The sequence below is a fragment of the Lontra canadensis genome, unplaced genomic scaffold, assembly GCF_010015895.1.
Source record: "Lontra canadensis isolate GAN:19392208 unplaced genomic scaffold, GSC_riverotter_1.0 scaffold54, whole genome shotgun sequence".
Taxonomy (NCBI): Eukaryota; Metazoa; Chordata; class Mammalia; order Carnivora; family Mustelidae; genus Lontra; species Lontra canadensis.
In genome coordinates this window covers 11,767,281-11,793,124 of record NW_022631048.1, presented here as the reverse complement: position 1 = coordinate 11,793,124, position 25,844 = coordinate 11,767,281, and the positions used below count along the sequence as shown (strand labels likewise).

The window sequence follows — 25,844 nt, the reverse complement described above, 5'->3', positions numbered from 1 at the left end:
CCGGATGGGCGGGGCAGGGCTGGGGCGGGGCACGGACGGCAGCCTTACCTCTGCCATCTGGCTGGCAGGGTGGGGCGTGCGGGAGCTCCCACGCTCCTCCAGCTCCGAGTGCAGGTCTCTGGTGGCCGCGTGCAGGGACTCGGTGAAGAAGTGCGCGTCGTCTCTCCTTCTCCAGGCAAAGCCCAGGGCCGCGAGGCCCACCTGGAAGGAGAGGCCCGACGATGCATACACGGTCGCTGCCCCACATCCCTAGTCACGATCCTACACAAGCTAGTGTCCCCGCCCGGGATTCCCAGGCCCCCCGTTCCCCAGGCTCCGTGTCCTCGAGTGAAAATGGGGTTCAAGAGACGGCCCCCGTCCTGGGATGTGTGTGTGGGCAGCACGGCATAGGCCTGTCTCCCATGTTCTCCTCACACTCAGTCAAATGCGAAGACACGGGATCATGGGTCAGGAACGTGGAGCCCTCCCCCACTCCCAGGCCCCGCTGATGCACAGTGACCCCCCAGGAGGCCCCCTCCCCCTGCTCACCAGAAGCGGCTGCGTGACCAAAACACAGCACAGCACGGACACCGTCAGTAGGTGCAGCCAGCGCACACACTGAGTCGGGTCGAACCTGTCCCCCCAGAGACAACAGCCGTCAGCGCCCGCCTGCGTGTGCATGGGGACATTGCGCCCGAGGGCCCGGGCGGCAGGCGGCAGTGGGGTTGCCGCGGGGAGGGGGCCGTGGAGCTGGCCACCGTCGTTCTGCCCGATGCGGGGGAAGTTCTGTCGGGAGGGGTCCGGTGGGACGTCAACCCCGTGAAGCTGCTGAGCATGGAAGAGAAAGGAAAAGCCAGCACAGGGACGTGGAGAGCATGGAGCGGGTAGGGGCAGGGGTTGGGGGCTGTTGGTTATAATAATGACAATAAAGTTTGCATCTGCAGAGCACTGAGCAGGTGCCAGGCGGGGAGGACGGAGGGTTTCAGTAGCTCCTCCTAAAACCTTGTGAATTTTCCCATTTCCCAGCTGAGCAAACTGAGTCACAGAGGATTTCGTTGGTTTGTTTTCTAAGTAACTTGCGTGCCATCATTGCCATCATCATGTAGAAAGGGAGGAGCTGGGGTGGGAGGAGAGGGAAGCTCCCCCTGCCCCACGGGAGCCCCGCTGGACCGTCCCGGGGATGCCGGGGACCCAATCTGCCTGGGGAACCAGACGGGAGAGGCCACGGCGTGGACGGACAGACGGGAATCACTGTACCAGCACACCTGGCCCAGAGCACAGCGTCTCAGGAACTCTGCAGCGGCCTTCCCTTCTCCCCAGCCTCTCATCCACTGGGACTCCGTCCAGGCCGGACTGCTGTCCCAGAGCTGGCCAGGGCCAGTGGCCTTTTGGGTTTGTACACGAATTCCTCACCTCCAGGGCCATGGGAGGGAGAAATGAGGACCAAAATTGCAATAGCCTATCTGGGCCTACACGTTGCATTACCAGAAACACATGGAGGTTTTTGCTAAGTTTGGACTCTCCCGTCCAGACTCAGGGACATCTGAAAACCGTGAGTGGTTACCTGTATCCTAGAAACGCCGTCCCTATGCCACAGGCCACGGAGACCATCCCGCAAACGGCCCACGCCGCGGATGCTGACCAAGGCAGCAGCGCCCGCAGCCACCGGAGAGCAGCGAGTCCTCCAAGCCCGCTGTCGGGGCCTAAGGGAGAGCAGGAAGAGGTACGTGTAAGAGACCTCATCACTTCCGTCCACCCGAGTGTGGTCGTTAATTCTGTCAGTGGGCCTGGGCCGTGGGTGTGCAGACATCGGGTGACCGGTATTCTGGGCATGTCCATGAGGGGTTTCTAGAGGGATGAACATGTAAACGGCTGGACAGAAGAAAGCGGGCTGCCTGCCCAGTGTGGGTGGGCCTCATCCAATCAGGTGAAGGCTGGTATACAAGGAAAGGCCAACCTTCCAGAGGAAGAGAGAATTCCTCCTGCCCGAGGGCTTTTGAGCAGGACACCTGCCTTCTCCTGTCTTGGGACTTGAACTGAAACACTGGTGCTCCTGGGTCTCCAGCTTGTGGACCACGGGGCGTTCAGACCTGCCCGCCCCCGTGAGCGAGCGAGCCGGTTCCGTGTATGTACACACGCGCCCTTCCCACACCCTGTACCCAGTGCCACAGACCCGCAATTTCACGCAGAGCAGCCAGGTCTACACAGCAGCGACACGGCTGCGTGTAGCAACCACCCTCCCCGGCCTAGATGGAAAGGGGCCTTACTTCCTCAGGTCCTTAGGGCAGAGGGCTTTTCGCACTCAGCGTTCTCCATCAGCCCGATGCCATAATCCGGGCCACAGGTTAGCGTTTCCACTGTGCGCGTGAAGGAGACGGAGGGAGGAGCGGGGAGGAAGGGGAAGGGTTGGGGGGGTCAGGGGGTGGGGGAGTCAGGAGGGGGAATGGGGGAGCAAGGGAAGAGGGGGAGGAGCTGAGGGGGAGGAGGGGGAGGAGTGGGGAGGAGAGGGAAGAGAAAAGGGGGAGGAGAGGAGGAGGAAGGGTGAGAAAGGGGGGAGGAGGAGGAAGAGGACAAGAGCAGAGAGGAGGGGGAGGGAGGAGCAGGGGGAGGGGAGGACAGCACGCAGAGGAGGGACCATGTGGCAGCAGTGGCCTCTTGCAGGCTCCGCTGGGTGAGTCCCCTGGGGTTGAGCACATGATCAGAGGGTCCCCGCCTGTTTTCACGTCTCCAAGAGGAAGTCATGGAGCCCTGCTTTCTCAGGTGATCGCTCCAATAGGAAGACCCCCCAGGGCCCGTCTGGAGGCAGAAGGCGGTCCACTGACACAGACTCAGGAGCACCCGCTGGGGAGGGGACGCTGGGCAGGGGAAAGGAAAGACACTTGCTGCACGTACAACGGGGACACCCAAGCTCAGGTGCTATCCTGTCTCGAGGACCTCCCCCATGTCCGGTTGGTGGGGCGTGAGCCTTTGTGCTCCTCCACCCCCCACCCTGGCCGGGCATGGGTGTGGGGTGCCATCCCCAGGGCGTGTGCCCTCCTCATTCCACCAGCCCTGGCATTGCAGGCCGCCAGTCCCAGGTCCCATCCACACACGGAAACCAGAGGATTTATACCCCACATCCCAGTGCATGGGGTGCTGTGAGGGTCAGCCCAGCCACACCCAGCTGCCTCCTGTTGCCCTTGCCACCTTGCCAACCACGGTCCATGGAGCACGGTCCACAGTCAGCGCCCGAACCTGGGTGACAGGGAGCCGGGAAGTACACTGCTCATGCACCCGCAGCCCTGGGCCCCGCAGCCACGCACACCTGCCCGGCCAGGCCCCGGACGGCCCCCTGGACAGCACTGACCGGAGGCTTGGCTGCCCCCTGGGGGCCCCGTCCCCACTGGTTCTCTGCTGAGCTACTGGCTCGTCCGAAGCTGTCGTGAGTCACGCTGCTCCACAGCAACTGAAGCCTATTCCTGACCTTTTTGAAGACGTGAGCAAACCCACGTGCGTATGCAGCAGAAACGGTCAGGACTTGGGAACCGAACCGACGGCTGTTTCAGACGGGCCTGGTGTCCATGTGACCAGAGCGTCCAGCCTCATTGGACACAGCTCCCACTGGGTGACCCCCGTGTCACCCAGGGGCCGAGGACACAGAAGGGGCCCAGCATTGTACCCAGCGTCACCTTGCACATGGAGAATGCTCCGAGAATCCCTCGGAGCCTGCTGGCCGGGGTCAGCTCCGCGGGGCCCCCGCTCTGGGCATGGACAGCCTGCACTTTGGTCACCTGCTGCCCTCCCGTGGGCCCTGGCGTGCCCCGAGAGACCCTGACCCTGGAAGAGACAATGTCGGGGTGAGGTTAACACCTTGGCGCCCGCAGTTCCCTTGCCACATCGTGTTCTCCGCGGCATGGCTTGCGAGCTTTCTTAGGAGCTGGGCCGTGACCTCCACGAGCCTCAGGCTGGGGAAGGTTCTGGGAAGGAGGCACGGGCCATCCTGGGACCAGCTCACTCGCATCTGTAGAGGGTGGCGGGGCGCCCACAGGCAAGGTCGGGATGGCTGCGGCCAACTTGGATGCCACCTGCCCTCCGGGAGGCCGACCCGGACCAGCCAGCACAGGGCTCAGGCAAGGCTCACCGTGACAGGGCAGAGGGGTGGCCCCACACAGGGGAGCAGAGGGAACTGAGGCCTGCACAAGCGGGAGCTCTCAGTGGGGAGGCGGAGATTGGAAAGCACAAGGACCACACGTCCCCCAAACGTCAGGACAAACCAGCAACCACACCCCTCTCGCATGGCCTCCGCTGCAGCTCCTGACAGTGGGCCTCGAGCTCCCTGCGGAACACGCCCATCTCTCCGCAGGATCCGCCCTGCTCGGGGTCCCCCCCCACCGCCCTGGGCCTGACCAGCCGTGTCTAGGCCACGGCCGAGGGAGACACAGAGAAACAGAGACACAGAGATGCAGAGACACAGAGACTCAGAGACACAGAGAAACACAGAGACACAGAGACGCACAGCTGTATTTACCTCTTGCATCTTGTGGGCGTCTGCCGTCCTCCCGCGGGAATGAGGGCCTGATTTAAACAAAGTCCGAGTTATGACATTAAAGCCAGAATCTAGGGTTCTCTGGGAGACAGCCTCCCTCAGGAAATAGGCCTCCCTGGGGGGAGACATGGGACGTGGCTGCCAGTGTGGCCCACCCGCGGGGCATGGGCTGCACGGCCCCTTGCGAGGCTTTCACGCGGACGGAGTAAAGCTCGCTGTCCTCGCGGTGGACAGCAGCGAACATGGGGATCGGGGGAACGGGAGACACGAGGTGTCCTCCGCAGGATGGAGGACGGAGACTTCACACTAGCCATCGCTGGGGTTTGTAAACAAACAGGAAACCCCTTCCAGGCTTTTTCTAAACACACACTTACCCTGAGCCGCCTCAGCCGGTGCTCTTCTCAGGGGCAGGCAGGGCTGTGCACGGAACAGCCCGCTGGCTCCCTGCAGAAGGAAGGAGGCTGCTGGGGGCAGGCATGCTACTGTGTGGAGGACCCGGGCCAGCAGGGCATGTGGACGGGCCGCCCCGTACCTGGCTGAGCCTCAGGAGCAGCGACAGGAGCTGTGCCCCGGGAGCAGCCAGCAGCGAGCACAGGAGCCCTGTCTGGAAGGGCCCAGCGGTGGCATCGGGGGTGCCGAGAGCCCATGGGAGCTGTAGGAAGGCAGCAGTGAGGACACGGGGAACACGTCCGCTGTAGTCACCAAGGTCTTTAACGTAAACGGGTACCCTATGTTTAACCAAAGCCCTGTCTCCTTGAGTCCTTGGGAACAATGGAAACTCGCAAGGAATCCGGTTTTTCTAAAATACACATCTCTCCGGGTTGAATGAACGTGTGCTGCGTGCCCACTTCCTGCTGGGCAAGCTTCCTGCGGCCCTGGCTGAGGCCTTGCCACGACCTGATGAGAAGGCGTCCGTGTCCCGGATACATTCTATGTCCCCAACATGAGCAGAGAAGATCAGACAAAGGGTCCACCCCAGAGGGGAGGGCGAATTCAGGACCGCGGCCCATTCCTGTCCCAGCTGGACCCTGCCTTTCAAATTCTTGCTGCCTGGACAGATTTATCTGGCCAGAGAATTTTTCAAATTTGAAATAACTGCCAACTTTAGAAAAAAAAAAATTCCAGGAGTGTGCTAGCTCTTCATGGCAGAGATCAAGGAGGGAGGCCTGTGTCGGCCCCCGCCCCCCACCCCTAGCTCCATCCAGGCCAGCCTCCCCTCTGTGGCACTCAAGGCACCGGGCTCCCTCCCCCGACTTGGAACCTTTCTGCCAGGACTGTGAGTTTCACTAATGCCAGGGCTGAGAACCTGTCGATGGCCAGTCTGGGAAGCGGAAGCCGCTTCCAGGAGAATCCAGGGCCTCCCACCTGCTCTGGTCCTGCCGCCGTGAGCAGGGCGGCAAGACAGGCGTATGCGCACAGCAAGGCAAAGGCCACAGTGAGGCGCGCGGTGTGCGGGAAGCCGCTGGGGGATGGCCGGCTGTACACGGAGGCCCAGACGTGGAAATCCTCCAGATACTCCGTGAACTTGGAATACAAGAGCTGAAACAGACCAGAAGAGAGATGCTGGACCAACGGCGAGAACTCTGGGTGGGCAGGCAGTGATTCTCTGGGCGATGCCACTAGCTTGTCAGCTCGTCGGCCCATCGCTGGGCCTCCCAGGCCCTCACTCGGCACCCTGGACCTGTGCTGGGGCACCCGCGGCTCTGGGACAAGCTGTCCCTCTGCCTCTCCCGTCTCACCCCCGAGCATCTTCACGCCCTGCCCCGCGGAGCCTCTGTCTACAAGCCCTCCCCGTTCCCAGTACACTGCCCGCAACACAGGTGATTTTCACTGGGCTCTGAGTGCACTGCGGTCCGGGAGCGTGCCTGGCCCTGGGTGTCCTCAGCAGCCCTACGGGGTCGGCCACGTGGCGGGCAGCTCGCCACCTACAGAATCGCGCTGGGTACAAAAGGTTCAGTTCAACCCGAGGAGCGCTCGGTGCTTAACGCTATTCTAGGAAAACTGCGACGAGCATTAGAACACAGAGGCAAATCCAGGGAAAACAGGTTTAACAAGATGAGAATATATCTTCAGGATGTGGCTCAGTCGGTGGGGCGACTGCTTTTGGCTCAGGTCATGATCCCAGAGTCCCGGGACTGAGTCCCGCATCAGCTCCCAGCTCCCCAGGGTGTCTGCTTCTCCCTCTTACCTCTCCCCTCTCATGCTCTCTCTCACTCTCTCTCTCAAATGGATAAATGAAATCTTTAGAACGAAAAAAAGAATGTATCTTCATCAATGGACTGGCCAACAGGTGGTCTCAGGACTAACATGTACAGACTTCTCCCCACAAGTTCTCAAGCAAACCAGCTGGAGAATGAGCGCAACTGTTTTGTCCATCATGATCGCGCACAGACACTGGTCTGAGGGAAGGTGCCGGCCGAGCCAGGCCCTCAGCTATGCGGGGCTGAAAACTTTCCACACTGCCCGCGCCCGTGGTCATTGTCTTACTCTGTCAGCAGTGCCCACGTGGTGAGCCCGGCCCTCTCGCTCATGACAGGTGGCGACAGGGACACGCTGGAAAGAAGGATCTGGTGACATGGGAGGACACCAGCCCTCCCTGGCCTCCGCCCGCCTGAGACCAGCTGCGAAACTGGGCTCTCGAACACAAAGTCCCCGTCGAGGTGTTTCTACGACTACAGGAAAGAGAAGCACCACGTCCAGCTGGAACACCCGGCCCTTCAGTGACGAGTCTACAGAAAAGTCACGGGGACAATTCGCCTTAAGTGTAAAATGCCTGAGTGTCATCCTGACTGGACCAAACTCTCTCCTGGAATATCGGGGACGTGTGTAGAGCGAGTCTCATGTGTGTTTGGTGAGATTCTTGGTCCTGTCCTTGCTCTTGATCCCGTGCATTTGGCCCCCAGGTCACGCTCGTACGGCTGCCTGGCCATCTTGGGGTTCAGGATGCACAGGGCGCTGCCGTCCTTACCTAGTGGCCCTCTGGACCCCACAGACCTCAGGCAACAGTAAATTATGCGAATGTTATTACGTCTCCACAGCAGCGCCTGAAGGGGGACTCATCCTCGCCCGCGCTGGCCCACTTGACGCCCCGTTGACGGCACGGCCACCTTGACGCCAGCTGCAGTGCGGTTTAGGGAAACAGCCGCAGGGAGAAGCAGCGCCGGCATCGCAGCCAGCCGGCCGGTCACCTACCTTCCGGAAGCCGAGTCCCCGGCGCAGGCAGCCCAGCTCCCGCTCCACACGGCCGTCCTCCCTGCTCGCGGCCAGCCAGCACTCAGCGGGGAAGAGCCAGCTCCTCCTGGGCCCGGGCCCCAGCTCTCCCACCATGACGTGGCTCACATACCAGGCCGGGGAGGGCCCACAGCTGTCGTGCCAGAGGCGGATGCCCCGGAGCGGGCCCAGCAGAGCGGGGGCGCTGAGGACACACAGCAGCCACGGTCAGGACGGGGTCTGGGTGGTGGGCAACCCGCAGGGCAGCCTCAGCCTCAATTCTCACCCTCGGAGGCACCTTGGACCTGTTGAGCCATATGCTAGGACCCACGGAGCCCCTCTGGAGCATGGGGCGCGGACAGGGAGCTCCCGCGGGCCCCTGGCCATGCTGGTCAGTAATCCCACGCTCCACTCCCGCACGCACGCCAGCTCCCTAGAGCCCCGTCCGCCCCAGCTCCCTCACGCATCTGTGTCTGGTGTGGACAAGTCTGGAGCTCACCTCTTCTTAGTGAAGACGGGACCCAGATCGACACAGACTGTACAGGAGGTTCTCCAGGAGAAAAGCATTTAGTGCAGCTTCTCCCCATTGTCTGAACCACTTGGATTCCTGGGAAGTGACCCTTCCCCATCCAGCCACACTATGGTCTTTGCACGGCCACGGGTCCTTGCTCTTCCCAAATTAGCTGAGTGGGCACCGTGCCGTCTGAGCACCCCCAGCGTGTAAACTAGCACCCCCTCACACCCTCCCACACGAATCTACGTCCAACAGCACTGTGAACAACTTCGTAAGACCGTCTGTGCACAGAGCCACACCATTGGGACGGGCCTTGCTCACCTCAGGACGAAAGTGTGTCTGGAATTCCTTTCGAACAGGGGCTTCTCTGGACAATAGAGTTCTCTGGGTTCTGAAGACCCGTTCTCACCACGTAGAACAATGTAAACCTCAAGACAAAAACAAGTAGGGGTTTGAGATCCTAAGTTACAGAACACTAAGCTGAGTCAGAAAGGGGTATCGCCTGCCAGCCCCCAGCCTTTCCAGAGCCTTCCAGCCTGAGGGACCAAGGGGACACCCAGTCCTGTCCCTGCATGACCCATCCCATGCTTCCCCAGGAGAGGCCTGGGAAAGAGCGCCCGTCCTGCCAGGCTGGCCAGATTTCTACGTATTTAATCTAGAAGAGCCAGATGGCAACTCAGATTCCCTAGGGCATGTGTTGGTCTCAGAAGGGAGAGGACAGACAGCGGGTGTGTCGTCCTCCCTCGGCTCAGACGGAGACGGGGAAGGCCTGAGGGCCTTCCTGGGGGCTGTGACCATGACCGGGCTAGATGAGGTGCCTGCAGACACACTTTCCCAGCTGTGCGGGGTTCACGACTCCCCACCGGGGTGGGTTCTGTGGCCCAGAAACACACGATCAATCTTTCATTTAGGAAAGTTCCTTATTTGTTTCCAGTTTTTAAAATCCTTCCCCATCGCAGAGCACGCATTTGCTTCGAGAAGTTTCTAAACTTTGTTTTAGTCTGCAAGTCTCCAGTCTGTGGAGCTGCTTTGGAGTGTAATGTGAAGTAGGGGTTTACTAGGGCTTTCTTCCACAGGAAAAGCCACGGTCCCCCAGTATCTTGTGGAATGGCCCCTTTTCCTCCCATCCTGCCCTGTGATGCCCAGCTCCAGCTGTAGCCACATGCCCTCGTCTGTCCGTCTGCCTCACACGGGGCTGGACGTGCTGGCTGCTCTCCATGGAGAAGGTGGAGGGGCTGAGGGTTGGGGGGTGGCCCTGTGAGCGAGGAGGGCTTGCATCGGCAGGCACGAGGGAGTGCACGGTGGGGGAAAGGAGCCCCCGACTCTGGATGGAGGAAGATGGGGCAGCTGGGAAGGTCAGTCTCCACGTGGGGCGTGTCGGGGCCGTCACTCACGCCATCTACAACCTTGCATACCACAGAGTACGAGTGCCAGGATGACCCAGTTACCTTGGCAGTGCAGCGGGCAGGGGACCGGAAGCCTGTGTCCACGACAAGTGCGTACAGCTGATGGCCGGGAGGAGCATCTTCTTGCAGAAAAATGTAACCAGCTTTCTCCTTCTCCTGAAAATCTTCACGTCTGCTTTTAGTAACCAGAAGTGCATAGAGCACAGTAAAAACGACAATCAAGATGCTGGGAAGCAGGTTCTCCGGGCGTCTGTAAATGAGAGGAGAGGAACAAGTGGTGAATTATAGAAATAAACATTCGGGCAAAGACTAACCAATGGCCCCCCATGCTGGCTCACATGCACGCACACTTGCATGCATGCACACCCACACACTCACACGCACGCTCACATGCACGCACACCCACACGCTCACACACACAGAGAAGCCCACGCTGGTCTCCACTGATACATTTGTAAATGCTTGTCTGTCTCGTAACTGTGAGGAGAAAGTAGATTCTTACTGGGGCAGGAGACCAAGCAGGGAACGGTGGAGGGGCTGCGAGGCCTCTGCCGTCCCTGTGCTGGGACAGGTCTGAGTCCCTCAGGGGAAGGAGCCGCTGGAGGCCGACTCAGGCATAAGGACTCGGACAGAGACGCCTGGTGAGACACCAGCTTCTGCATCTGAAGCCCGTGTGGGGCGGCCACTCAGGGCCGCTCTCCGAGGACCTTTCTTGGTGAAACGTGGTAGAACAGCCATCTTGCTGCTTATGTGGAGACTCAGGAGAACGATGTCCGCAAAGTGCTCATGTGGGCGTATCAGACACCCCCTCCCTCTTGGAGACCCTGCCTACGTGCCCGTCCCTCCCGCCCCACGTGGTCGGGCTGCCTGCTCCCCACCGCACCCGGCCCTCACCTCCGGCTCCCAGCACCGGAGCTGGCCAGACCCCTCCAGACCCACAAAGTGGGGTCCACTGCGAGTCACTAGTGCCAGGACCCCGACCTGGAGTCTCACGGGACTCTGATGGGGTTTCCAAGGGCAGGTGCTTCACAGGGACGCTGGTCCCCCAGAATGCACCTGTCCGCAAGGCCTGTCCCCCCCTCAAGTCATATCTGAAAGCACAGTTAAACAGCTGTCCCGAGTCCCACTCGCTGGACGCCTGGTGGCCTCACTGTCCCCAGCACCTGTGGTGTCAGTGACCCTCTGGCTGGTCTACAAAGCAATCAGCTCTTTGATGACTGATTCGGTAACACAGCGTGGAAGGTTCCCCGCTATATCAGCATGAGGGAGACCCAATGCTCTGCAGGAAATGCCGACCCTGCCACCGACACTCATTCCGCAAACCCCCACTCGGTGTCTGCTGTGACCGAGCCCGGCTGGGGCTCCGTATGCGTGACTGGGCAGCGGGCTCCTGCCCGCACAAGCTCACCGTCTACTCACCCACAGTTCAGAATCCAAATACACGTGTTCTGTGTAAAACACGCGCCACAGAAACAAGCTTGAGTTGAAATCCACTATCTAAACTGGGACACTTTTGGGGCGCCTGGCTGGCTCAGTTAGAAGAGTGTGTGATTCTTGATCCTGGGGTCGTGAGTTAGAAAAAGCAGCTAAAAGGGGACTTTTGAAGAGGAAGAGGGAGTTATGAAAACGCATAAAGCAGGAGGGCACACCACTGTGTCCTCGCTGACGAGACTGTCCCAGTGAGTGCCCACTGACCAGGGCCCCGGTGAACCGAAGCCGAGCTGGACGGGACGTATGCTGACTTTCTCGGGCTTTGTGTCTCCTGTCCATGGATGTAGGGATGGACAGACAGACAGAGAAGATTCCAAAACTCAAAACAGTAACGGGTGACATGGGTTTCATGCATCCGTGATCTAGAAAACGGAACTCACCTCTGCCACTTGGAAACGTCACTCATTGAAAAGGTGGCATTCAGGCTTCTTCTCGCCACAGACGCCGGCGCGAGGCGGTCGTAGCTGGGAGGGAGACGCGGGTTAGGACGCCAAACGTGTGCCAAGAGCGGCGTCTACCGCGTCACGTATGCGGGTTAAAGGAGGTGCAGAAAGGCTGACGGGTTCTGGTCATTCTAACCTCATGGGACGGCTCAGTGTGCACATGGTGCACAGTCTGGGTCAGCCCAGAGCCCAGCGGGTGTAAGCCCAGCCCCGCTGTGGGCAGACACGTGGCCACCAACCAGATGCGGAACCACCGTCCACCCACGAGTGCGTTTCAACAGATGTCTAGAGCCGTCACCTCAGCGGGGGCACAAGAGCCCTGGAAAGCCAGACCCTGCTCTCCGAGAGGCTGCAGCCTGGAGAGAGCCGGGCCTGCAGACGGGGAGGGCGCATGAACCAGGTACTGCGGCCGTTTTCACAGAGACCGGGGGGCCAGGGAGGCCAGGTACCGGGCCCCATGTGGAAGAAAGTACAGTGAACTTCTAAAAGTCTCCAGTTTGTCCTCAACAGTACGTCTGTACCTGCAGCTCACTTTCTCCGGAGATGTTCCTGGCCGTGGAGAGAAGCCTGCGGATTTCCACTCCCTCTCTTCCCAGAAGAGGCACCGCACCCACTGGAAACACACCGTGTAGTTCACTGCCTGTGCGAAATGTTTGTTCAGAGGGCTTCTGTCGTAGTCAGCATCCAGTAAGGATAAATATCCCAAGTGGGTGTCTAAAGAGGGAGAAACAAACACACCTGAAATTTGCAGAAAGACGTAATGTATTCCCAGGGGGCCAGAGCAGTGGGCAGTGGGGCAAGGGGCAGGAGGCAGGGTTGGCAGAGGAGAGGCTGGTGGGGTAGGGGAGAGGCCCTCTGGCACTGCCTCTCCCAGGGCACGGAAGCTGCGAGGCAAATGGGTCCAGGCAGGCCCGCCACTGCCAATTTTCATGGGGTCTGGCAGAGTGTGAGATATGTTTGCCTACATGCCAGCATCCTCTGGACACCCTGAACGGGCCACCCCCTGGCCAGGAGACACAGGACCCCGGAGGCAGCTCCCCCAGCTCCACACAGCCCCTTCCTGCTTCTCCATGGCCCGTCAGCCGGCTGCCGGTCCTGGGTCTGCGTGGTCCCCATGAGGACAGCACAGTGACCGTGCATTGTTAGTCTATCACTTAAGAGTAACTTTTTATGTTTAGAAGGAAAAATATTTGACATTCCATTTATTTAAAATTTGTCCCTAAGAGAATGCAGGCTGGTGCAGTCACTCTGGAAAACAGCGTGGAGGTTCCTCAAAAAACTGAAAATAGAGCTACCCTATGACCCAGCTATTGCACTACTGGGTATTTACCCTAAAGATACAAACGTGGTGCTCCGAAGGGGCACGTGCACCCGAATATTTATAGCAGCAATGTCTACAACAGCCAAACTATGGAGAGAACCTAGATGTCCATCAACAGACGAATGGATAAAGAAGAAGTGGTATATATACACAATGGAATACTATGCAGCCATCAACAGAAATGAAATCTTGCCATTTGCGACGACGTGGATGGAACTAGAGGGGATTACGCTTAGCGAAATAAGTCAATCGGAGAAAGACAACTATCATATGATCTCCCTGATATGAGGAAGTGGAGATGCAACGTGGGGGGCTTGGGGGGTAGGAAAAGAAAAAATGAAAGAAGATGGGATCTCCCGAGAGACAAACCATAAAACACTCAATCTCAAAAAACAGACTGAGGGTTGCTGGGGGGAGGGGGGTGGGGATATGGACATTGGGGAGGGTATGTGCTATGGTGAGTGCTGTGAAGTGTGTATACCTGGCAATTCACAGACCTGTACCCCTGGGGATAAAAACACATTATATGTTTATTAAAAAATTTAAAAAAATTTGTCCCTAAGACTTTTTTTTAAAGATTTTTTAAAAGATGTATTTATTTATTTGAGAGAGAGCAGGGGAGGGGTAGAAGGAGAGGAAGAGAGAACCTGCAGCAGACTCCGTGCTGGGCACAGAGCCCGACGTGGGGCTTGATCCCACGACCCTGAGATCATCACCTGGGCCAAAACCAAGACTCGGACACTCAACTGACCGAGACACCCAGGCGCCCCTTGCCCCTAAGACTTTTTATTAAGCGATGTTAGGACAAGTAGCTACTAACTTGCTTGTAAAAATAGGAAATCAGATCTGCATCTCATGCCCTCCATCAATCAGAGACCTAAACGCAAGCTCACGGGGCTGTGCAGACACAAAAAGAAATCATAGATGTGAATGATCTTCTCTCATAACCTGGCATAAGGAATGAATTTCTAACAAGGACTCACTCACAATCTAAGGGTAATTTTTAAAAAGTTCATAAACATTATTTTAAAAAAAAGCTTTATCAAAGCAAAATAGCTCAATACAAACAAAGTTGGAAACTGTAGGAGTCAAGAAAAAATAAAGAAAAATAAAAATAAAGAAAATAAAAATTCAAGACAGAAATGGATGTATATAGACCGCTCACCAAGAAAAAGGAGGTAAGGCCTTTAAGTGTATGAAGAAATGCTCATATCACAACATATATTGCATATTAAAACTACCATTTCTCAAGTAACCATCTGGTAAAATTCAAAATCTTGAAAACATAGTCTGTTGGCGAAGCTGTGGGGAAACAGGCCCTGTGTTCATACTGGGCGGGCTGGGTGTGGAGTTTGGCCACATTTACAGAAACTGCACACACGTTTGCCCTTCGACCCCAGAACACCGCACCTAGACTCTTCCTGTGTCCCTGGGTAGCTACATTTTTTAGCCCTTTTATTTTTTTTTAATTTTTTAAATATTTTTTAAAGATTTTATTTATTTGACAGACAGAGATCACAAGTAGGCAGAGAGGCAGGCAGAGAGAGAGGAAGGGAAGCAGGCTCCCCGCTGAGCAGAGAGCCCGATGCGGGGCTCAATCCCAGGATCCTGGGATCATGACCCAAGCTGAAGGCAGAGGCCCCAACCCACTGAGCCACCCAGGCGCCCCTTTTGGCCTTTTTAATAAGGCTTAGACATCTGAACAACAGAAATGCCTCACATAGTTTTTTTAAAAAATTAGATAAAAACAAAAGGAGATCATGGGCACCTGACTGGCTCAGGGGGTCAGGCACGTGACTCTAGATCTCAGGGTTGTGAGTTCGAGCACCATATTGGGGGTAGAGATCACTTAAAAACAAACAAACAAAAAAATCTTGAAAACAAACAAACAAGCAGAAAAAGCAAATGGAGAACAGTGACCCTTCATGTTAAACATATTTAGAAAAAAACCAACACACCCAACAGTCCATAAAACTGACAGCGGAAGTCCACACCGAAAAGAACTAACCCAAGCAGTTTTGACCTGGTACTCTTGGAATGCCATATCCTAAGAATGTAAAGTAAAACCTGACAGAAACAAATGAGTGGTTAAGCATCTGCCTTTGGCCAGGTCATGATCCCGGGGTCGTGGGACTGAGCCCCACATCGGGCTCCCTGCTCAGTAGAGACTCAGCTTGAAGATTCTCTCTCCCTCTGCCTCTCTCCCTGCTGGTGCACTCTCGAACTCTCTCCTCAACAAATAAATAAATAAAACCTCCCCCCCCAGATTTTATTTATTTATTTGACAGACAGAGATCACAAGCAGGCAGAGAGGCAGGCAGAGAGAGAGGAGGAAGCAGCTCCCCGCTGAGCAGAGAGCCCGATGCGGGGCTCGATCCCAGGACCCTGGGATCATGATCTGAGCCGAAGGCAGAGGCTTAACCCACTGAGCCCCCCAGCTGCCACTAAATAAAATCTTTTAAAAGAAATAAACTGCCACTGAGAATCTGAGTTTGATAACAGATTTGTCCATTTTGAAAAGAAAGGAAGGGCTCAGCGGGACGGGTTCTCAGAGGAAGCGTCACATTCCGTACGAATGTGCAGACGGGGACAGGTGCATGAGCCAGGAGCCGTCCCCGTGCAAGGACCACAGCCCGCAGAATCAGCAGGACCTGCGTGTTGATGCTGCTGGGACCCCCCCCACAAAGCACACTACCTGTTTGTTGCCTTCGGGGAGAGCAGAGACCCTGGTGCGGGCTGCAGGAAGGCCCTGGAGTCACAGCTGCTGACCCCAGGAAGCAGAGCGGCCAACAGGAGGGGCAGACACAGGTGTCAGAGGAGCAGTCAGCAGAGAGACCTCGGGGACCGGGGAAGGTGCCCCAAACAGGCCAGAGTGGAATGCTGAAGGCCAGCGGGGTGGGGGGGTGTTGGACGTGAGGAAGGGAGGCGATGCAGGACAGCAGCAGGACCGTGGGGAGCTGCCGGGAAGGTGCCGGTGCAGAGCTGACCGCGGTCAGGCCGTGCCGAGACGGGTCCTCCTGTCTCTACCACGAGTGAGGAAAGACACCGCTATCCGTGCCCACCTTCGTACAGCGCATGTCATCATGCGAACAACTACAAATTGTAGCACCAGGCGCGCCTGGGCGGTGCAGTCGGCTGAGCGTCTGACTCTTGGTCCCGGCCAGGGTCGTGATCGGCTCAGGTCGTGGGATCGAGCCCTGCATCAGTCTCTGCTCTCAGTGTGGAGTCTGACTTGGAGCCTTTCTCCCTCCTGCTATGCCCCTCCCTGCTCACTCTCTCTCTCTCCAATAAATAAGTGAAATCGTAACAAAATAAAAACAAACGTAAACATCATGGGGCCTTGCCCACTGACCTCTCAGAGGACCAGCAGGTACATACACATGCACCGTCTGCTGGTCCCAGACGTAGACCTTCTTCACGAGGAAGTCAGAAGGAGTCGGCTGCTCGGAGAACCTGGGATGGAAAAACAAAGCAACAGTGTCTAGTCCTGTTTGTTGTTTCCTCCCAAAGACCTCAGTCATAGGGTTTTGAGCAAACATCCTGCTGGTGACAAGGACACAGGCTGGGACTCCATGGCATCACTGGGCTTTCGACAAGGGCCACATGACACTGTCACTCCTCACTCATTACAGACTAGGAACTTCAGGACGGAGCAGGAAGGGTCACCACGCAGCCTGCGGGAACAACACTGCGCCACCTCATGTGCTTGGGAAGGTGGCCGCTAAGGCAGACGCCCCCACTGGTCAGAGTGACCCACTCGCGGTACCTGCGAGCGGCCAGAATGGGCAGGTGGCGGACCGTGAGCGCAGTGTAGTCCCTGCGAACCTGGTCAGGACCAACTGACCTTTGTCCACGTGACTTAAGGAATGAAGGGAAAATCCAATGGAGAAAAGACATTTGCTCCAGAGAAGGGTTCGGCTCATGTGGCAGGAGGAGGGTGTAGCCAACAGTACAGGGAGACACAGTGCACGCGGTGCAGACGTGCCCCTGCAGAAGGCCACCTGGCTGGGGGCCACCTGAGCGGGGCAGTGGGACAGAGGGAAGCGTTGTCAGGTGGCCCGAGGGGAGGAGAGAGGCTCCAACAGAACCCAGGCCGGTCCACACGGACCACGAAGCTCAGAGCCAGTGGCCTCCACGGGCACTGTCAGCGCAGGATTCCCAAAACCTAACCACGTGGCCATTCACTTAGTGCGCCCTTGTGATCTGTTCATGAAACGGGCCTGCACAAGCCTCACAAACTCGACATCGCTGAGAGAGAGGGTTCGTTTACTGAGTCCCCTCCACACATCAGTCTGAACACATCTTTTTCTTAAAATAAATAAACAATAGGATTCGGACCCAGGTCTACACTGGGGGAGGACTGGATTCTGAGTGAGGCTCCCTGTGCTATCACTGACACGCCCGTGTTTCTTACTCTGACAAGCTTCGCGGACAGGAATCCAATCTCAGGGAAATAAAGCAGGTGACTATGTCCCGTAATGTCATCAGACCAGGAACCTCAGGACTGCGTGGACAGCGCATTTCACTCCCTGGCTTTCACGAGGTGCTCACGATTATGAATCCTGTTGTCGTTCTTGCTGCCGTCCGGCTGCCCTGGTGGCGGCCCCCCCACAACACACCTTACCAGCAGCATGACCGGGAAAGCTCTCGAGGCGGGCCTAGAAAATTCTATCCTTATGTGCAGAGCTCCCTGGGCGTCTGCGGAAGGCCCGACGACCTGATGAACATTCATTCTATCCTGGAACAGCACAAACGTCGCCTTATTCCTGGTATCCTGTCCCCAAATGGAAGCAAGGTCAGCGAAGGCAGGAAAAGCCAGCTGGCACGGCCTGCGTGAACTCAAGAAGGCCTGGAAGGACCCCTCACCATGTCATCGTCCTCCCCGAACTCCACGGTCACGGGTTCCCGTAGCCGCCACCTGCGGATGGGTTTCCTGCTGGAGCAGCTAAACAGGGACGGGGCCATCACCCGGCCGATCTGCGGAGATGAGAGCACTGAGGAGCAGGGGGTGAGCAGGGACGCCCCTCCTGTGTCCTGCTGGGCACCCGATGGTAAAGGCAGCGCGGAAAGAACGCGGCTCCTTTAGCTGGTCAGGATGCAGGATTGGAGGACGCCGTGCTGCTCTTGGATGGTTACTCTCACTACCTTGATAATTTTTAGCCCCTAACACAGTTTTTTTTTAATGGGGGGGGCAGAAGAAGAGAAGGAATCTTGAGCAGACTCCCCGCTGAGTATGGAGCCTGACACGGGGCTCGATCCCATGACCCTGAGATCATGACCTCAGCCTAAATCAGGAATCGGATGATTAACAAAGGCCACCCAGGCGCCCCGGGAGTCTTGTTGTTTGCTGGGAAGCTCACACAGAAAGAAAGAGTGGCAGATCGTAGACTGAGGGGACAGAAAGGTGTAGAGAACACGCTGGCTCAGAGAACCACCTGTGGACACCACGTCTGAAACCGTCTCTGTGCTCTGACTACGTACGCAGCACACGGCACACGTTCTTCATTTTTCACATAACATCTTCGAAAGGCACTCAAATTCCCCGGCTGATGTCATTTTAATCGGCTACATATGGATGACCGTAAATCATTTAAATCCCCAGTGGGCTGTGTCCCCGTTGAACATTCAGGTACGGCTCTATCTGGGTTATCATGAATCCTGCTGTCTTGAATAAATAAAGCTACACATCTCACTTTGAGTAACTCTCTTCTCGCCTCCCCTGAAGGGTCCTGCAAGGGCAGCGGCCGTCCGGCGTCCGAAGCATCTCGGGAGCACTGCTCGGGGAGCACACACCCCGGACGCCTACTCGCGGCCTCCACACAGGCCTGTCTCTTTAAACACCTGCACTGCCACACGCTAAAAAAATCATTTTCATTTCTATTTCCTTACTGCCCATTAGTCTGAATGGTTTTCTTACGCTGGCTAACCATTTCTATTTCCCTACAAAATAATAAAAGGTCAATGCTTTGGAAGACAAGCGTTTGTCACCTAAAGCTGTCCACATTAATTGGCGCCTTCATCCGTCAGACATTATCGGGCCCTGGAGCCAGGCTGGGGGTGTGGAACACATAGAAAACACAGGGCTCTGCCCCCTGCCCCAGCTCCCTGCCATTCCAAGGGTCCTTCAGATGGTTCCTTTCTTTTTGATTTTTTAAAAGATTTTATTTATTTATTTGACAGAGAGAAAGCACATGCAGGAGGAGAAGCAGAGGGAGGAGAAGCAGACTCCCCACTGAGCGGGAAGCAGGATGCGGGGCTTGATCCCAGGACCCTGTGGTCATGGCCTGAGCTGAACGCAGAGGTTCAACGGACTGAGCCACCCAGATACCCACCACCATGGTCCCTTCTTTGTCATCAACTGCACGTTGGTCATTGGTCATTGGCCACCACTGGCCATATTGTACCTGACCAGGAGCTGGACGCCCTGGAAACGGGTTCTGCTTGAAGAGCACGAGCTGGCTGACGTAGCACGGGCCCTGCGCTGCCGCCCCTGCAGGACTCTGTCCAGCCAGGTCCGCGGGTAAATGCACCCGGACGGAGCCCAGGCTCTGCACGCAGCTCTGCAGGTCGCGATGGAGGAGCATGCGGAACTCCATCCGGCCGGCGCTGATGTGGAGGTGGTGCTCTTTGCTCGCAGAGAGGCCATCCTGAAATGGAGACAGAGAGCCAAACATTCGCAGTGCATAACGAGTGCGTCGTCTGGCATCCGGAGCCAGGGCCGAGGAAGCAAATAGTGGGAAAGGCGGCCCGTCTCGGCGTGGTTGGGATTCACTGGCCCCAGCAAACATTTTGGTATAAAGATATAAATGCCCAATGGCAATAAAACGCAAACCGTTTTCTTCGGTTTTGACTCATTGTCCTGTGATCTTGCTCGCTTTGCGACAGGTGTGATACTTCTGTTCTAGTTCTCGGGGCTCCTCAGCGCATCCGGAAGGAGGCTGAGCACCCCGCGCACTTGGCAGGGGCCGAAGCCCCGCGCCGTAGGGGCCAGCAAAGACAGGCGGTAGGTGTGAGCGCGCACACGCATCGTTGCTAATCACACTTGCTATGACCAGATTCAGACAGCGCGTTGATTTCCTGATTGCCCAAAGTAAGGTAAACCAGTAGGGCTGGGCAGGAGGGAGGATAAATGGGTAGAATAGGAGAGAGAAGACTGTCTGTTAACTTACTGCTTCTTAAGAGCGGCCATTTCTTATGGGGGGAAAATCCCAGTAAATCCCAACCTCCCATAGTCAGTGCTGCTGAAATAAACTTTGGTGGGTTTCTCTGCAGTCAAGTGTCAGAGGGTTGCTTTCTACCCTGGCGCATGTTAGGAATCCTTTGCATAACTTCACTTAGCTCCTCGCGAAGCAGAAAGCGTGCTAAGAAACGCCGCTTCTAAGTCTGGCGCCGCCCCAGACACCCCAGAAGGAAATGTCCCCAAACGCAGAAGCATGGAGCAGAGGCAACAGCTCATGGAAACACTTGCAGTTCAAGCCCCAGATTTTCAACGACCGCACGGCCACCCAGAACAATCACTTCAGTACTTCTGGAACCAATTCCATTTTTGGTTTCTAAACTTTTTTTTTTTTTAAGATTTTATTTATCCATTTGACAGACAGAGGTCACAAGTAGGCAGAGAGGCAGGCAGAGAGAGGAAGAAGCAGGCCTCCTGCTGAGCAGAGAGCCTGATGCGGGGCTCGATCCCAGGACCCTGAGATCATGACCTGAGCTGAAGGCAGAGGCTTTAACCCACTGAGCCACCCAGGCGCCCCCCATTTTTGGTTTCTAGAAGCAGGTACCTGAGGGGATGGTCATCGCCCGTGGCGAGAAAGTCAGGCTTACCAACAAGAGATCTGAGATGACTTCGATCCCCTCTTCTTGCAGGAAGCCCGCAGCCCTCGGTTTCTCCCGGTCACATGCTTCCAAGACCTCGGACACGAGCAAGATGAGCTCACGCACCGTGTCCTCGTCTACCGCGAGCTTCCCCAGCAGCAGGCCCTGAGCCCGGAGCGCCCGGGCGGCTTTGAGGATGACAGCCGCACTCGTAAGACTTAACTGCGGGAAAAGGGAAGGTGGAGGGAGAGTCTCCTCATACCTGCGTCTTCCATCGCTGCTGGAAATGAGAGAAACAGCACCAGGGCTCGAGAGGGCGGGCTTCAAGCCCAGATTTGGTGTCTAGCGGATTCTTGGCCAATGGCATTGGTGCCGATTTCTTCTCTGGTCTTCGGTCTCCTGACCCATGAAACGACCACAGAATATAAAGGTCTCTACCGGCCGTTTATGCTAAGACGCAACTTGGTTGAAGCCAACGACCGCTTCACAAACCCTTCTTGAAATGGGCCCTGCCGCCTCCTACAGGTGTCTGGAGCACACAGACCCTCTTATGGTTCCCAAAGAACCAAGGCTTCTCCCTGCAATGCCCTTACCCTGCGTCTGCTGGCAAAATCCTACAGCACTCTTTCCCTAAACCCTGAGCAGGGACCATTTTCAGACACACACGGAAGCAGAGAGAAAGATACAGTGCTGTGACAACCCCCTCCCAGCCGGGACTGTTGCTCATCACAATAGGTGTTCTAGCCCTCCTTGGACTCCTGGGTTTGTTTTTAAGATTTTTTTATTCGTTTATTTGCGAGAGGGAGAGCGTGCCAGCAGGAGGGCAGAGGCAGAGGGAGAATCTTAAGCATGTTCCACGCTCAGCACGGAGCCCAAGGCGGGGCTCGATCTCACGACCTCGAGATCATGACCTGAGCTGAAATCAAGAGTCAGAGGCTTCTCCGACCATGCCCACGAGGCCACGGTCACCTCGAACAAGATGACTCATGAATCTTCCCACTTCTTTTCAAACCAATTTCAAACACCCACCAGGCAAAGTGCTCTGCACCAGCACCTTTCTGGAACATCCTGTCGTCCTCACTACAGGACCTGGCACGCTCACCGAAGCGTACACGTTCCCACATGTAGCTTTAGTCATCAGTGCCCGAAAGACAAGGGGCATGGAAATGGGGGGGCATCCAGGGGGATTTTAAACAAGTGACATTTTGACTGATCTGGGGACCGTCCCGCAGAGAGGGAGAAATGGAAAAAGCAACAAAGAGCTCAAGAGCAGGAACCAGAGATTTGAGAAGAAAACAGGTGGAAAAAACTATATAGAACTTATAAGACTGAACACCCAAAAAACAAATAATCCAGTTAAAAAATGGGCAGAAGAGAGTTGCCTGGCTGCCCCAGTCGGCCAAGCATCGAACTCTGGCTTCGGCTCAGCTCATGATCTCAGGGTTGTGAAATTGAGCTCCCCATCAGGCTCCAAGGAAACACAAACAGAAGTTTCTCCACATCCAGGTGGCCGACAGACACATGGGAGGAAGCTCCACATCGGTCATCAACAGGGAAATGCAGATCACAGCCACAATGGGACACCACCTCACACCTGTCCAAATGGCTGAAATTAACAATCATGAAACAGCAGGTGTTGGCGAGGATGTGGAGAAAGGGGAGCCCCCGTGCACTGCTGGTGGGAATGCAAGCTGGCGCGGCCGCTCTGGAAAATGGTATGGAGGATCCTCGAAAAGTTACAAACAGAGCTACCCTATGACCCAGCAATCACACTATGAGGTATTTACCCAAAGATACAAAAATACTCGTTCAGTGGGGCACCTGCCCCTGCTGTTGATGGCAGCATTAGCAACAAAAGCCAAATCATGCAAACAGCCCAGTGTCCGTCAACAGATGAGTGGATAAAGATGTGGAACATTTATGCAATGGAATATTACTCGGCTGTAAAAGGAATGAAGTCTTACCCTCGGCAATCACGCGGCTGGAACTAGAGAGTATCACGCTGGGCAAAATAAGTCGGCAGAGAAAGACAAACACCGTATGATTTCACTCGTATGTGGAATTTAAGAAACAAAACAAACAAGCAAAGGGCCCAAAAAAGGAGAGAGAGAGAGAAACCAAGAAACAGACTCTTCAGGGCAGGGAACACACTGCTGGTCACCAGAGCGGGGGGTGGGGAAGCAGGTGACGGGAGGAAGGAGGGCACCTGCCGTGATGAGCACCGGGTGACGTAGGGAAGTTCCGAACCACTGCGTTGTACAGCTGAGACTAATATTACGCTGTGTGCTAACTGGCTGGAATCTAAATAAAAACTTGACAACAGAGAAGGTGTGAGCTGGAAAACCCCAGCACTTGGATTAAGAACAGAAAGGTCCCCTTACCAGAAGCATTTAACGCAAGGGTCATACTGTCAGGGCCTGTTTCTACTTTGGGTTTTCTAATGTATGTATAAGGGAAGAAGTTCCTCTCCAGTGATTTGGGGTGGGCAATGCCATTTAAGGGTATTCGCAGAGCAAATCCCCTTTCTAATTTAAGTGTCAAACATAACCCTGCACTGTGGGTTCTTTGAGAACAGATCAAGGTCCTCCCAATTATGCAAAGAAAAAAAAAAAAGGCAGGAAAACAGACTTGGAAAGACACAGCACTCACCTTATGAGGGAAGCGCAGGAGGTTCCTTAACAGGGAAACGGAATCATTCATTTCTTCCTGACCGGGAGAAACGAGCAAACACAAAGGGGGGCAAAGTTAATTACGAGTTCCGAGCTGCATCGTCCACAGTGCACTCTCAGACAGAGCGGCCCGGGCTTCTGAGCTAAGACATGGTGGAGGGACTGTCCCCCTCGACCTGCATTGCCTTCTAGGGCCCCATGTCCTCTGGGCATTCACTGGCCTCTACCAGCCAAGCAGGAGCGTGACCAGAGTGTGCCAGCAGAGGGGAGGGGAGGGAGAAGGAGGACAGAGATCAGGGAAATTCTGGAAAAGGGTGAAAGATCTCAGGGAGGGAGAAAGACCATGGATAGGAGTATCAGGGTCACAGGGACACAAGGCGCACTGTGAGAGGCAAGCGCTCTCTAGTGGTGAGGGGTGGGCAGGAGGCGGAGACACGCAGTGGCAGTGACCGAGGACAGTGGCACTGAATACATGCCCACGTCCTTAGAAGCTGCCAGTCATCATACAATTTACTCCGCCGTTTCACGGTTGGCAAGGTCAAGTCAGATGGGACTCACATCGCTTGACTTAGAGAAACGAGCAGAACAATCTGTGTGACCCTGATGCACATGGTCTCACTTCTACAAACCAACAGCATTTGTTTGTGCAAGTATGAGCAGATGAGAGAGGCCTCACTGTCTAGCCTTCTGGGTCTCATTTCTTGACCGTGTTTCCTAAGCAAGGCGGTCTGCTGGTGAGCCAGGCCGTCAGGGGCCCTGCCACGCGGACGCTGGCCTGCGGGCTCTGAGCCCGCCCTGCTCCAGGCCGCACCTGATCTGCGAAAGGCAGTCTGCACGCCGAAGAAATCAGCATATCCTGTATTTGTGACCACTGGCCACATGAGGGACTTCTGTCCTCCGCAGCCCAACGAGTCAGGACCCTGGTCATCATGGTGATATAGTTCCTGATCTCTGTGTAGCTGCCCATCAGCTGAAGGGTAGAGAGATGCTTCAGGCTGGAGTTATAGCTGAAAGAAATCCAAGAGTTACCAGGATTGCTCCAACACACGCCAAAGCTTTCTAGCCTGCCGACCAGCAGAGGAGGGGATTTTGCTATGGAAAGCTTCGTGGGTGGGTTGGGGCAGACAGGGGATGGCGCAGAGGACAGACCACCCATGTAAGAGGAACTTGGAAAGACACAGTGAGGCAGAACATCAGAATTCCATAAAACCCCTGAGAACTGAGACGGGCAGAGTCACCCAGTGGAGTGAAAGTGAGGGAGGACAGAGCTAGACCAGACACCACTGTGGCTACAGTGGGCTGGAGGTTTGCAAGGACCCAAACCCACAACCACAGCCCAGGGCACACTCAGACCGCACTTGTGCGCTATGTAATGATCACCGACAGCACACTTTGGCCACGTGGGGTTTATACCAGGAATGCAAGAGGAACTCCAGGAGGAAAATCAGTCAAGGTAATTACCACAGTAATGGACAACCCACATACTCATCTCAATAGATGTGGCAAAGCAGTGACAAAAATCCATTTCCCTTTCATGATAGAAATACCTCAAACCTAGGAATATGAGGGAACATCTTCAACCTCAAGAAATACATGTACGGAGAAGCTACAGCTAACGTGACCCTCAATGGTGAAGCCAGACGGCTTCCGGCCTAGACTAGAAGCAAGACCAGGATACACGCACTTGGCTCTTTTAGTCACCATTGAGCTGGAAGAGTCTCACCAGGGCAGTTAAGCCGCGGGGGGGACGTCATCCAGACTGGAAAGGAAGGAGTAAAACTCCATCTGTAGAAGGCAGGCTCTTCCACACGAAGAACCCCGGAAAGCACGCTAAGAAACTCTAGAACAAGTAAATGAGGTTGGCAAGGCTGTGGGATACAAGATCAATCACATAAACGCCATTTGTGTATCTACGCACGAGCAGTAAGAATCCAAAGCCAGACTTTAAGCAAACAACTCGATTTACAATAGCTTTATTGTAAACTCGATTTACAATAGATTTATAAAAAGAATAAAATGCTGATAATTAGACTTAACCAAAAAATTTAGTACCCGTACACTGGAAACTAGAAAACATGGCTGAAAGAAATTAAAATGTAAATAAGGAAAAACGTTTTCCAATGGTCATCAGATCCCGTATCCTCAAGACGACGATATTCTAGAGTGATCAACACACTGAGTGCAGTCCCTCTCAAAATCCCATGGGGTTGTCTGTGGAATCAACACATAATAACCAGGAGATCCAAAATAACCGTCTGGAAAAAGAAGAACAAAGTCAGTGGGCTCATGCTTCCCGATGTCAGATTTTACCACAAAGTTATACTAATGAAGACAGTGTGGTGCTGACGTAAGTCACACCAGAAGAAGGGAGCGGAATTGAGACCCCACAGCGTTTATGGCCAACCGGCTCTTGACAAAGCGACTGAGGCAATTGAACGGTGCTGGAAGTGCTGGACAGCTCCCTATGGGAG

At 55.5% G+C, this 25,844-nt stretch overlaps 1 protein-coding gene across 1 annotated transcript in view; it reads right to left on the bottom strand.

Annotated features, from left to right (window-relative positions):
* PKD1L1 (polycystin 1 like 1, transient receptor potential channel interacting) overlaps positions 1–25,844 on the bottom strand; it is a 166,311-nt gene that overhangs the window by 108,875 nt on the left and 31,592 nt on the right. Inside the window, exons 18-38 of the mRNA XM_032874935.1 lie at positions 24,185–24,380; positions 23,354–23,410; positions 20,714–20,926; positions 19,294–19,536; positions 17,756–17,866; positions 17,509–17,663; positions 16,242–16,342; positions 12,090–12,282; positions 11,506–11,589; positions 9,677–9,884; positions 8,550–8,656; positions 7,697–7,919; positions 5,870–6,043; positions 4,930–5,156; positions 4,487–4,619; positions 4,245–4,374; positions 4,100–4,151; positions 3,648–3,795; positions 1,544–1,827; positions 529–613; positions 49–201 (exon numbers count right to left, since the gene is read on the bottom strand). Of these exons, the coding sequence (XP_032730826.1) occupies positions 49–201; positions 529–613; positions 1,544–1,827; positions 3,648–3,795; positions 4,100–4,151; positions 4,245–4,374; positions 4,487–4,619; positions 4,930–5,156; positions 5,870–6,043; positions 7,697–7,919; positions 8,550–8,656; positions 9,677–9,884; positions 11,506–11,589; positions 12,090–12,282; positions 16,242–16,342; positions 17,509–17,663; positions 17,756–17,866; positions 19,294–19,536; positions 20,714–20,926; positions 23,354–23,410; positions 24,185–24,380 (3,277 nt within the window). The remainder of the gene's footprint in view (positions 1–48; positions 202–528; positions 614–1,543; positions 1,828–3,647; positions 3,796–4,099; positions 4,152–4,244; positions 4,375–4,486; positions 4,620–4,929; positions 5,157–5,869; positions 6,044–7,696; positions 7,920–8,549; positions 8,657–9,676; positions 9,885–11,505; positions 11,590–12,089; positions 12,283–16,241; positions 16,343–17,508; positions 17,664–17,755; positions 17,867–19,293; positions 19,537–20,713; positions 20,927–23,353; positions 23,411–24,184; positions 24,381–25,844) is intronic.